Source organism: Echeneis naucrates, chromosome 15 (genome assembly GCF_900963305.1).
Source record: "Echeneis naucrates chromosome 15, fEcheNa1.1, whole genome shotgun sequence".
NCBI lineage: Eukaryota > Metazoa > Chordata > Actinopteri > Carangiformes > Echeneidae > Echeneis > Echeneis naucrates.
The window spans coordinates 14,460,347-14,472,233 of record NC_042525.1 but is presented as its reverse complement, the minus strand read 5'-3'; the positions used below and the strand labels follow the sequence as shown (position 1 = coordinate 14,472,233).

Below are 11,887 nucleotides of genomic sequence, written 5' to 3'. Positions count from 1 at the left end.
TTTCCTTTAAGCTTAACAAAAGCTTTTTAATCAATCAGATCAAGGATAGATAGAGGAGATAGAGACTTCTCACTCATTAAGGTGACCTGTAAGACAAAACTACTATATTGTATAATATTATAGAATAGTTTAAACACATTTCCACATTACTTGTATTCTTCGTCTAATGTAATGTTTTATTAAGTCTGACAGTAATCATCTGATCGTAATTCTAGACTCTTCAACAAAAATATTGAATATTGAAACAAAATATTGTGTAATTTATGTCTGTTCATGCCATTCAAAATAATATGAACATTTCATCAAGCCAGGTTTAATAATGTTCACCAACATTTTTTGCAATGCAAATTTTTAATTAATAATTTCATTAATTAGCTTAATAGCAATATAAATCTCATAACATACTCCAGTAAGAATTTGTTTGTGTTTTTGTGCATAAACAGTCTATATAGCGTTTGCCATTTTCAGATTAAAATTAAGCATATTTTATTATTGAAACTAATGTACAGTTGCAGGTAGTCCAGTTTGTTTATTAATATTAGAATTTCTTGCATGTTGGTAATGCACATTAAAAGGAAAGAGCAGATCATTCAATCAACAACAGGTGGCACTATAAAGTAAGAGATGTCAGACAACTGGAGCACTTTCAAATCTAATTTTATTTGTCTAAAAATGTCTCCCAGTCAGTATAAACTTCTACTCAGCATTAATAACAAACATTTTCAAACTTATGCTTAATACAACTACTCTCAGAATTATTTATTTTTCATATTTTACACCTCAACATAACTATATCCACAACGCAGATATTTTTATAACTGTAATATTCAGAAAAAAAAGAAAAACTGTAAGTGAAATAATATTTTGAAAATTATAGAAAAAAAACAACATGACTGAAAGCACCAAAGTCACTTGTTTGTATCTTACCTGTATCTTAACATAGGCAGACTTTCAACATATATAGCCATTAAAAATTGTATTCCTTTACTTTTTCCATTGCGAATGGAAAGATACCAAACTAAACCTCAATGCTTTTTCCTCACAGCTTTTTTAGCCTCAAGTACTACACCCTCTCGACCATCATCCTTTCATTTCCTCTGGCTGTGGAATTTCAAAGAAACGTATCATCAATCAATTCATTCTGAAGGTTTACTACATCACCATGGACATTTCAGTGAAATAGGCAATCTCAAATGTTCCAACTGAAGTCACATTTGATAGTATGTCCTTTCAGTATTCTGCCCACAAACCCCTCCACAGCCTCTCTCATTCCTTTAGCCCTTTTGCAAATGCTAATGCCTCTTAATTTGACAACTTCCCCTTGAGCCCCTTTAAGTAAATCACAAATAAACAAAACAAAATACACATTCCTTTATCTGTGTTATGTGTTTAATAAAAGTTTGAGAATGTACATATATCTGCAAAGACCACACTGATACTAAGGAGGATTTGGTGTGCCTAAGGCGCAATCAGACGCTGTGATAGCCAGTGACAGCCTGGGCACTTGTTAAATGTGACCCTTGCTGAAAAGATAGCATTTCTCTCAGGTTATTGTGAGCAGAGGTATTTTGCACAACCTTACTAATGCTTTACAAGAGTAAACCATGTCTTCACAAGAAGTTCCACAGACATTTAAAAACACCTTGCAGTTTTCTATCGATCATGCACAATTTTACCCCTGGAAACATCATGGCTTTCTTCTTGATAATGCAGGACAGTGGATAAAAATACCTCACTTTGCACATCATTCAGTAGTACAATTACTGAATAAGAGAATATTTGTTGGTAGATGAAAAGCGTCATCCTATTTAAACTGTCAACATCATTAACATATAGTCAGAACCACAACCATTCTTTTTCAACATCTTCTAGGATCTCTTTACATGGGTTCCCTGTCATTTATGGCTGTGTGGATGGCATTTCTGTTAAATTAGCAGAAATTGATCTCCAGGAGCCCTCCACAAACCTCCCGCAGGACAGGCATTTGCTGATCTACAGTACAGACCAAAAGTTTGGACACACTTTCCTATTCATTTAAAATGAGAAAGTGTGTCCAAACTTTTAGCCTGTACTGTATACAGTGCAGACTATGTGTTTGCAGTAAAATAAATGTTATAAGCAGCTGAAGTAGCATCAATCATGTCATTTCTTAATTTATGTCAGGCTGCTTATGTTCAATTTCTCATTTTTCATTCAATCACTTAACTGAATATTCCCTGTGACCTACAGTAATTTCAAAATTCTTGTTTTCTGTTTGACCAGTGACTCTAAACTGAAGGCTATCTCACTCACAATGAATAAAAAAAAAAAATAGAGCCAAAGGCCAATAGAATGTTCAGCTTTTTTGTTGAAACAATTAGCTAGTTTATAGAAGTGATACTTTAATGGATTTTTTTTTTTGTCAGTGATGAATAATTCATATTGGAGATAAATTAATGAAGCTGTCCACGGGTGGTTGTGTTGGATTTGCAGATGGTCACATTGCCCCTGGCCTCCAGATTCGGGGCTGAATGCCTCCCTTGGTGGCAACAAAATGTGGTTTGGGGGCTTGAACTGCAGTGGACTTGAGTGGGGGCAATGAGGCAAGTATGCTGAGCTCTGGAGCACTTTGGAACTGCTTGGCTGTCTGGAGCCCAGTGGTGTAGGATACTGGAGTGTAAGGTGTAGGGACTGAAGGGGGCACAGGGTTTGGAAGAGGGGTGGCAGAGAATTTTGGGAGGCCTGGCAGTCCAGCTGGGTGGGAAGAAGGTAAAGCTGTGGTTGGGGCACTGACTTGTGCTGGTGTCAAGGGAGGGGCCTGGCCTTGATTGAAATAGGCAGGAGGTGGGGAGATCATACTGGAGTGAGTCAAACGTTCTCCAAGGGTTGTGGCTGATCGGGGTACAATGACTTTGGGAGTCAAAGTAGGAGCTGACATGGGTGTTGGTGTAGAGAATCTTTTGATCTCATAGACACGAGCTGTTTTGACAGGAATTTGCTTAGGTGAAGCTAATGAACTCCCCATCATTGTTGCTGTGTAATCACCCTGCCTTTGCATCTGGTATGAAGGCTTGGGTGATAAATTTGTTGCACTTCCCCCATAGTTGAACATAGCAGAATTGAGCTGATAAGGCTGTCTCCTCATGAAATCCAGAGCTTTGATGCCCTCTTTTTGGAAGCCTCCACTGCCCCTGTTTTCTGGTTTGCTTGCATCTCTCTGGGGCCCTGCAGGGATAGAGGGGGCATGGAGTGGGTTGTACCCAATGGGTGGAGGGGCACGGACATTTGGGGAGTATTTCCATTGGGAGGGAAGGGAAGGATTGAGGGAATTATCGAAAGGCTGGGGTATATTTTGCGAGGCCACTTCTTGCCTGTGTGTGGTCCCAGGTGGGGAGTCCACTACATACATACCCATGCGGGTCTGTCTTCGGGCAAACAGTTGGGCCCCCTTTCCCCCTGCTTGAAGAATCTGTGGGACTTCGTGGACGACTCGAGGCTTAGGTGCCACTGGAGGAGGCACCCTGTCAAAGGCTTCAGCACCTCTCTCTTCCTCTGCAATGTCATAGTTAGCCTCAGTGAGTGGTTGGTCATATTTGTGTCGGGTGGACCTGTCATCCAGATTCTGCACCATGCACAACAGTTGGGGGTTGGGGGAGTTCTTCTTGACATCTGGCACATTAAACATAGGTTTGATTTTCCCACTACGCCGCCTGGCATCGAGCAAGATTCCTGTGCGACCTGTTGGACCAGGAACAGGTGTTGGAGCTACCACTTCTGGCTGCATGACAACTGACACTGCAGCTACAGGTGCCATGGAAAACTGTGGTTGATGTGCCTGAGAAATTGGCTGTTGAAGTGGAGGCGCTGAGGGTGTGAGGTTGGCTGAACTTGAAATTTGGGATGCAAGAGGAGCAGGGCCTGGAACCATTGGTGCTTGTACTTGTGGAGCTGATGGTGTAGATGACATAGACACTGGAGCCTCATGAACAGTAGTTACTGGTGGGGCTGACTGCACTGTATCTACAGAGGTAGAGATGGCTGAAGGATGAGAGATGACTGAAGTTTCTGGAGTTGGAGCATAGGGACCTCGAGGTAAAATGGATGGCGGGGAGAGCACGGATGGAGGACCAGGAGGTAACTGTGATGCGACTGATGTAGTGTGATAGACTAGTTCAGGGGCATTAGAGAATGGTAGTTGCACAACAGCTGCTGAAGCAGGACGCTGAGCTGTTTTTGTAACTGGTGGTCGGAAAGTTACAGGAGCAGTTGCAGCTCGATTGTTAATAAAGCCAGGTGTAAAAGGACGTGCCGTTCTATTTAAGACATTACTTGCGGGTAGTTCAGGTAATGGTGTTTCAGTTGGTGGTGCAGGACTTGTCAGAATAGTCACTGAAGCAGTAGCTGGTTTGGGCTGGTTTGCCACAGCTGGAGGTGATATCATCATGGTAGCCATGCTAACTCCAGAATAGGATAGATCCCCATTAGACACCCCATGTGAACCAACAGAAACTGCATCTGGACCCTTGGGGAGTTCTTGCAGCGTGGTTGTAGGTCCAGGTTGTATAATCTGCTGAGGTTGCACCTGTGATTGGATTTCTGGATGCAACTGGTACAGCTGAGCCTGCTCTTGGACTTGAGACTGTGGAAGAACCTGTGGCTTTGCTGCTTCCACCTTCTTGGCATGCTCAGCAGCTCTCTTTCTCTGCTGTTCAAACAATTGGGCACCCTTTCCTGCAGTGTCACTCAACCCTGGACTTGGTGCATCTTCTGCCCCATCCCCACGGCCTTCAGCTCCTGCGGTTGCCCTCTTCTCTAGCATATCCAAGTAGTCACTATCCCAAGTTGGGTCAGGAACTGCAGAGAAGCCATCTTCATCAAACTCTGACTCACTGCCAGGGAATACACCATCCTCCTCCTGTGAGTCCTGACACCTGTCCTCATCCACGCTACCAAAGCTGGTTAGGGTGTACTTCTTAGAGCGCTGCCGCCGTTTTTTGAACATCAAGACCCCCTTTGAGTGAGGGTTGGGAGCATCAGTCAGCAGGGATGCAATTGTTCGACACTTGCTTTTGGCTTCCTTCACATGCTTGTCTTGCTGTGTATCTCCTCTGTTTAGTTCTGCAGGGTATGAAAGCCATAGATATTAGGAATAGTTGCCCAAAGGTCCACTAGATCAACAGGTATAACATTCAAACCAAGATCTGATTCTGATGTGAGTGTCTGAACCTGTCCTGACTACCATACCCTCAGCATGTATGTATCTCTTAACTCCCTACATGAGCACTTCTTGAAAATTCCAAGTAAGCCTTTAGCTTCTGGTGTAAAGGATACATTTTCACATTATGTGACTCAGACATCTAACTTAATATTAGCAGGGTAGTGGAAAGTTGCATATTAGTGATGACATTGTATCCTTTAACTTGTTATGGTATAAAGCAAATGAAAGAAGTTGATGCCAAATGGTGCATTTTCACATCTGTCATTTGGGAGAACCACCCTTTGTGATACTGACAATAAGTTGCAAAACATACAATGCTTCTGCTCTTCTTTTATTCATTATTATTCATCATAATTCATTATATTATTATTAAATAGCAAAAGAAATCATCAGAGAGGATAGTGAGAATGATAGGGGCAGAAAAAAAGAGCATCCCTGCGTTGCCGCCTGATATCTTAAAGCAGCTGTGGATGCTTTTCAGTGCTCCCAGATTGGTCACTGGGGTTTTCACACACATAACCGAGGATAAATATAGTAAACCACACTAACCAACCAACTTAGCTTAGATTGGTGGATTCTCACATTGTGCTTCTTTTTCTAAGATACGGTAGTTGACTGTTGGATTAAATAACTTAAAGACGTCTCACATGGTTTTCTTGAATAAGATTCCATGAAAGATTATGGCAGAATTACTCAAAGTCAAATACAAAATTATGTTTTCTGTTTGCTCATACAGTCTGAAGAAGTTCTCTCAGATGTACTTGGCACATTTATCAGGAATGTTGTATGTAAATGTGAAGGACCAATGCAAATCACAGGTCCATGAGATTGTTCCTCCTCTGCTGTACTTACTGGCCTGCTTGGCTTTTTCCATGTAGGTCGTTGTAAGCTCCTCATCGATGGGTTTATTCACAGGCCCCACCATGGGCACAAGCTGGCTGCGGGAGCCCAACATCAGGGCCTCCTTTGCCCTCTCAGGGGATACCAATGGAACGTTGGCTGGCTCAAGAAAGCCACTGTCCTCCTCTTGCCCTCCATCCCGTGGCCCCTGGTCATCTGCTGAGGAGATGATGGAGGAGGTTTCAGTGGATGTCTGGGAGGACCACATTCCTGGACCAGGAGGTTGATATATTACTTCCTTCCTTGCCACCCCTGGTAGCCCCCCTCCACCATCTCCATCTCCCTCACGTGCATCCAGTGGAGTTTGGTAAATGTGAGCATCTGGCGCGCTGTCATAACCACTCATCTCTGATGTTTCCCCACCCTCAGGGGAGGCTCGTCCTGTTGGTTTCCCAGGGTTAGAGTTGCTAGGGCTGCGGCGTTTCTGCCGGCGTTGCCTCTCATAGCCTGCTATGTCTGCATCACTGTCAGTTTCACCATAATAAGCCTCACTACCAGGGGGAGATGTTAAGCCGCTAGTTAGGGAGGAGCGGCTACGGTGGACCTCACGGACAGGCGCATGGTGGGAAGGGGGAGGTGACATGGCACGCAAAGCAGCGCGGTACTCTTTGTCTATTCGGGGAGATGGGGCACGGGTCACAAGCACCACAGATTGGAAACCTACAGGTGCCCTGCAAACAAGTAGACAGAGTAATGAAGGCTGAATGATTAAATATTAGAAAGTGACTTCCTAAATCTGGACAATGGCTGTTCTTACAGTAAGTAGGGTTTAAAATAGTAAAATAAAATAAAATATCAGTTCCCATCATGGATTTTTTATGGGCGGGGATATAATAAAGAGAAGTTCTATCATCAGCATTTTTTGAATGGTTTATCATTATGAGTATCATTCTTTAGTTCTTCTGACCTTTTGACCCGGATGTGCAATATCCCAGGGGAGCTGTCGATGAGGTTCATGGCCTGTGCGTGGGATAGCGTTCCACATGGCTGTTCGTTGATGGAGACCAGCTCATCAGCCTCCCGCAGCCCAGCCCTGCATGCCTTGCTGCGTTTACGCACCTAAACAGGGTAAAGAAGACAACGGCTGCATAAAAAAATACATATATATGTAGATACATATGCACACACGCACACATACAGTGCAGGCCAAAGGTTTGGACACACTTTCCTATTCATTTGAATTAGAAGGTGTGTCCAAACCTTTGGCCTGTACTGTATAGAAATACAAAAAAAACTGTTTTCCATTCATTAGTGGTCCAAGGTTTTCAAGTCCAGTTGCAAACTTATGCCCTGCCGGACCCTGTTGTATTCATATGCTGTTTTTATTCTGTTATTATTGGCCAGTTTTGAGAGTTGGATGTCCATACTTGCAAGCTTTGTGTCAGATATATTCATGCTGATTATAATGTCAACTTTACAGACCCTGATATGAAGAGATATGATTTAGGAGATATAGAAATACCAGAACTTTCGAGTCTTTCTCCTGCAGCTTTTTTTTTATCGTTTTACTTAGGTAACATATTTTGCTTTTCACAACTGCAGGAATAAGGAACATAACAACATGATTTAATTTGCGATAGTAACTGACATAAAGCAGAATTTGTCCTGACAGCTTGATCTTGCTGTGGACACATGCCACATATTGCAGCTCAAGTAGGACACTCATGCACACTTGAACAGGGAAATGCCAGCCAGCATGCATCTCCCTTTGGCGCTTTGCTATTTGTGCCTGAGGTCAGTAAGGACCATGGTCTTTTGGCCACCCTATATTTTCATGAACGTGTGTTAGCTACATCAGCTAAAAGGTTCAAAGCAGATGCTTGAGATTAAAAGGGCCAGCCATTGCAGTGTCGTTGCTCTCTTTGAGGACATCAGTGTTTACAAAATGAGCATCGTATGTTAAATTTTAGAGTTTAGGAAGTGTTTCTTTGGTTGGCCTAATTACTTTTATTTCCAGCTATTCTGGTTTGCCTGTAATGAAATCCCACTTCCCCATTTAGCTAAGCCTTCCAAAGTGGCCTGAGCCTACTAGTGGGACAGGATTTTGGTTATTCAATCAGTCAGTCACCTTGTGGTTGGAAGTCATAACAGTTATAACAGCCTGACATGCTCACACACACACACACACACACACACACACACGCATACAAACGCACTGACTGATGCAGACATAGTCAAACTCTTATAAATAAATATACACAAGGCTCAAACCCAGCACTGAGACACTGGCTCTTTTAGTGAAGCCCTGAACTGCTCCACCTGTTAGGAACAGTACAGTTTGAGACCTGACTATATTACGCCTTCCTGCTCTCAGGGGGGAAGTAGCATGCTGTTCTAGATGGGCAGATAGAAACAGCTGCTCAACACTATAAAGGTGATTTGGTGCCCTTTGGCTCTCTTGTGTACATACCACTGCATTCTGCATAAGTCAAGTACATATTTAACATGTTAAAGAACCAACATTAATTTGATGCTAAGTCCTGTTGGGTAAACATGGTGGTCGGTGAAAGTTGCACGACATTTGGCACATCATCTGATAAACAAACCAAGCAAAGGGGGATCTTTGATTTCACCATGAAGTTGAGGACTGACAACAGGTAAACAAAGCAAAATACATTGTTTTCTTGTTTGCTTGTGAAGTATATAGTAAAGAGGTATAAAATACTCTCCATCTAAAGCAGGGCAGAAGGGACTTACGAAAGCAGTATGATTTTTCCTTTCTGATTATTTATTCACAGCTAATGTGGTCTCAGGGACAATGTGCAATATAACAGAGGCAAAATCACATCCCCTTTGCATGTGATCGTGCCAGAAAGACCTAAGTCCTCTCCTCTAAGCAGATGCATACTGGCTTGACCGTGTACAAAAATAGTGCATGAGGTAAATTTTTTAGCACTGAGCTGAAACGCACACCTTGGCTGACCCCATGACCTGCTGCTTCGCAATCAAAAATAGTCAGCTGGAAAAGTATTTGTGCTCAGTCAACGATTATTGCAAGTGTGAGCGCGTGCATGTGTGTTCATATGTGTGTATATTAGTGTGGTGTTTATAGATGTATGCATGCATGCATGGTGTGCACGCAGATGTGCTAAAATCTTATCCAGAAATCAGATCTCTCTGATAGGATTTAAAAGGAGAGAAAGTTGGATCCTGGAGCAAGAAAAACAACATTGGTAGCGCAAAGGCGGCGAAGGATCCACATTAAGTCAGATAATGTTATCTTTTGTGTGTGTGTGTGTGTGTGTGTGGAGGGGGGGTTTAGTATTTAAGTATTAAGTAACTTATTTTGTTTTTCTCCTTTAAACCATTTCAGCTTTATCTCTAAGTAGTACTTTTTTTCTGGCAAGCCTAATTAAGCCTTTTATCCAGCATATTTTCCACTTTGTCTTACATGATAATCTAATCAAGACTTAAACCTGCAGGCACTAATCACTTGTCCATGAAGAATTTGTTCTAGTAGAGTAAACTGAGCTGAGAGGCTCCATATGAGAGTTGTGATGTTAAATGTTTCCTTTAAACAATGCAGAATTTCTTTCTGGGAGCCATAATATGAAAGTGGTCTGTTATTCATGGATAATTTCACAAAATCAAATAGTGGTCACAAATGAATGGTGTCTCCTATTCACGAGCACCTCCTCAATGAAGACACATTAACAGTCCATAAAACAATTACCTCGATGTACCAGAGAACTCTGCAACAAGGAAGGAAACATCTAGCTATTCAAAATAATTTCTGAAAGGGACACAGAGTCACTTTCATCAGATGACAGCATTGGCCTACATTTTAAAGTCCACCTAATCAATCACTGGCGTGTGTCTGCATTCGGACCATGTTTTAAGTACAGCACGCAAGAAAAACCAGAGTCTAATTCCTTGTGTGTTCACATACTTGGCCAATAAAGTTGATTCTGATTCTGACATGATGACTCATTTTCAGCCATCATTCCATTTCATATTACTATTAACAATCGATTTCCATTCATCTCTGCCTCATATATCTCAGCTGATGTTTCACCTCTCTTAAGCAAAACTGATTGATTAAACATGATGTTCTACTTTCAGATCAACTGAGCCAACCATGAACAAACTGCTTCTGTCCAAGTATGACTTTACTTACCTTAGCCACCTGGAGTGGTTTCTGATGTTCCACACCTCCCTGGAGACGAAAGCCCCATGGTGCTCCCCCAGACAATGTAATTATCACTTCCTCTGCAACCATTGTTCTGCCTTTTTCTTCTTTTCTTTTTTCCCCACCCCTCTTTGGCTTTAATATTTTGTCTAAGGGGTCCTCAGGACATTGGCCCCATGGTCAGCGGTCAGGGCCCCCTCAAAGAGCTCTGGCCTGCTGTTTCCTGCCACGCTGTCTGGCTGCTGACTTCTCACTGAGTCCAGCTCCAATGCCAACGCTCACACCTGAACACATACACATGCACACACACTTCTGTACACCCACCCATAGAGTGGGCCGACCACCATAGCCAAGGGAGGGGGGAAAAGGGGCAAGGGGAGAGAAATATGATGGGACTAGGGGGTCCGTGTCTGCTTACACTCAGGAATGCCTGTCCCAACTGAGCAAGGGGAGGGTCCAATGCAACACTTGTCCTGTCACTCAAAACCTGTCACTGGGTCGCTGATAGCTCCTCCAAAAATAGTATACCCCTACCACCTCTGCTGCTTTGCCTGCTTTTCTGCAGACCAAAGGAAAGTTAACATTCAAAACATGCAAATGGCAAAAGTTTCATATCTGACATTACAGATCTTTAGTAACCTTTAGTGTGGTCACTTGTTCACCCTCAGGGCTGAAACCGATATTGAATGCCATAAGAAGATATAGATGATACAGAAAATCGGATTTTCTGGTATATATAGTTTTTGAACAGAATTATTCCAATACGTTTACCTTTATTCTCAAGAATCTGTCATTTTGTCATCTCACTGTAAAGACCCAGCAAATCTTGAATGTTATGGCATCTTGGAAGTGTCTGGAAAAAAGTTTTATCAAGAACAGATTTTCAAGCCATGCTAGCGGCTCTGTAAGGCTGCTCAGATTCATAGAAGTGCTTTGTACTAAATAACAACACCTGCAATACCACAGTAGCAATGCTAACATACTATATCATTAGTTATTATTTTTGCAGTTATTTGGCCATAACTGACTGTGCTATTAGATCAACAGTTATTAAGATTCATCCTCTTGATGACATTGATGTCTACAGTCAATTTCACAAAAATCTATTTATCGTGGTATTGGTATTTAGTTTTTTTTTTTTTTTTTTTTAATTTGAAGGAACCTTCCTAGTGTGTCTCTTGAGTTTACCTGGGGTTGATTATTTGCCCCACATTAATGTGTTTCCCTCAATTCCTTAAATTATCGATTACTGTCTTTGTCTCTTTCTTTGACAGTTTGTCTGTTTTGCCAACTTGTTTAAACTCTGTTCTCCAAGTCTGTCTTTTTTCCAGTTAAGTTTCTGTACGACCTTTTCATTTTTTGTTCCAGCCCAGGTGTTTGAGTGTGATGGCTTTTGATCATTAATTAATTTAAATACATTTTGCAGGTATGTTGAAGTATCCTTGGGCAATGTGCTAAATATTAAATTGATGCCACTGTGTATGAGATATGTATGTACAAGGTGCCCATAAAGTCTCTTTACAATTTAAAAAAAATATTAAAAAGCCAATTGATGAGATATCTTAATCAGATTTGTTGTATGTACTCAGTGGTTATAAAAGTTTTTAATCGCACTATTTCATGTACCCTTTTGATGAGATAGGTAGTGGTAAATGCCCTAA

General features: G+C 41.8%; 1 protein-coding gene across 1 annotated transcript; it reads right to left on the bottom strand.

Annotated features, from left to right (window-relative positions):
* Positions 1-2,356: 2,356 nt before the first annotated feature.
* On the bottom strand, positions 2,357-10,483 carry synpo2la (synaptopodin 2-like a). The gene is made up of 4 exons (XM_029521861.1): positions 10,215-10,483; positions 7,005-7,156; positions 6,050-6,768; positions 2,357-5,097 (listed from the first exon to the last, which is right to left on the bottom strand). The coding sequence occupies exons 1-4, from the start codon at positions 10,314-10,316 to the stop codon at positions 2,477-2,479; spliced, it is 3,594 nt and encodes a 1,197-aa protein (XP_029377721.1). The 5' UTR covers positions 10,317-10,483; the 3' UTR covers positions 2,357-2,476.
* Positions 10,484-11,887: the final 1,404 nt, after the last annotated feature.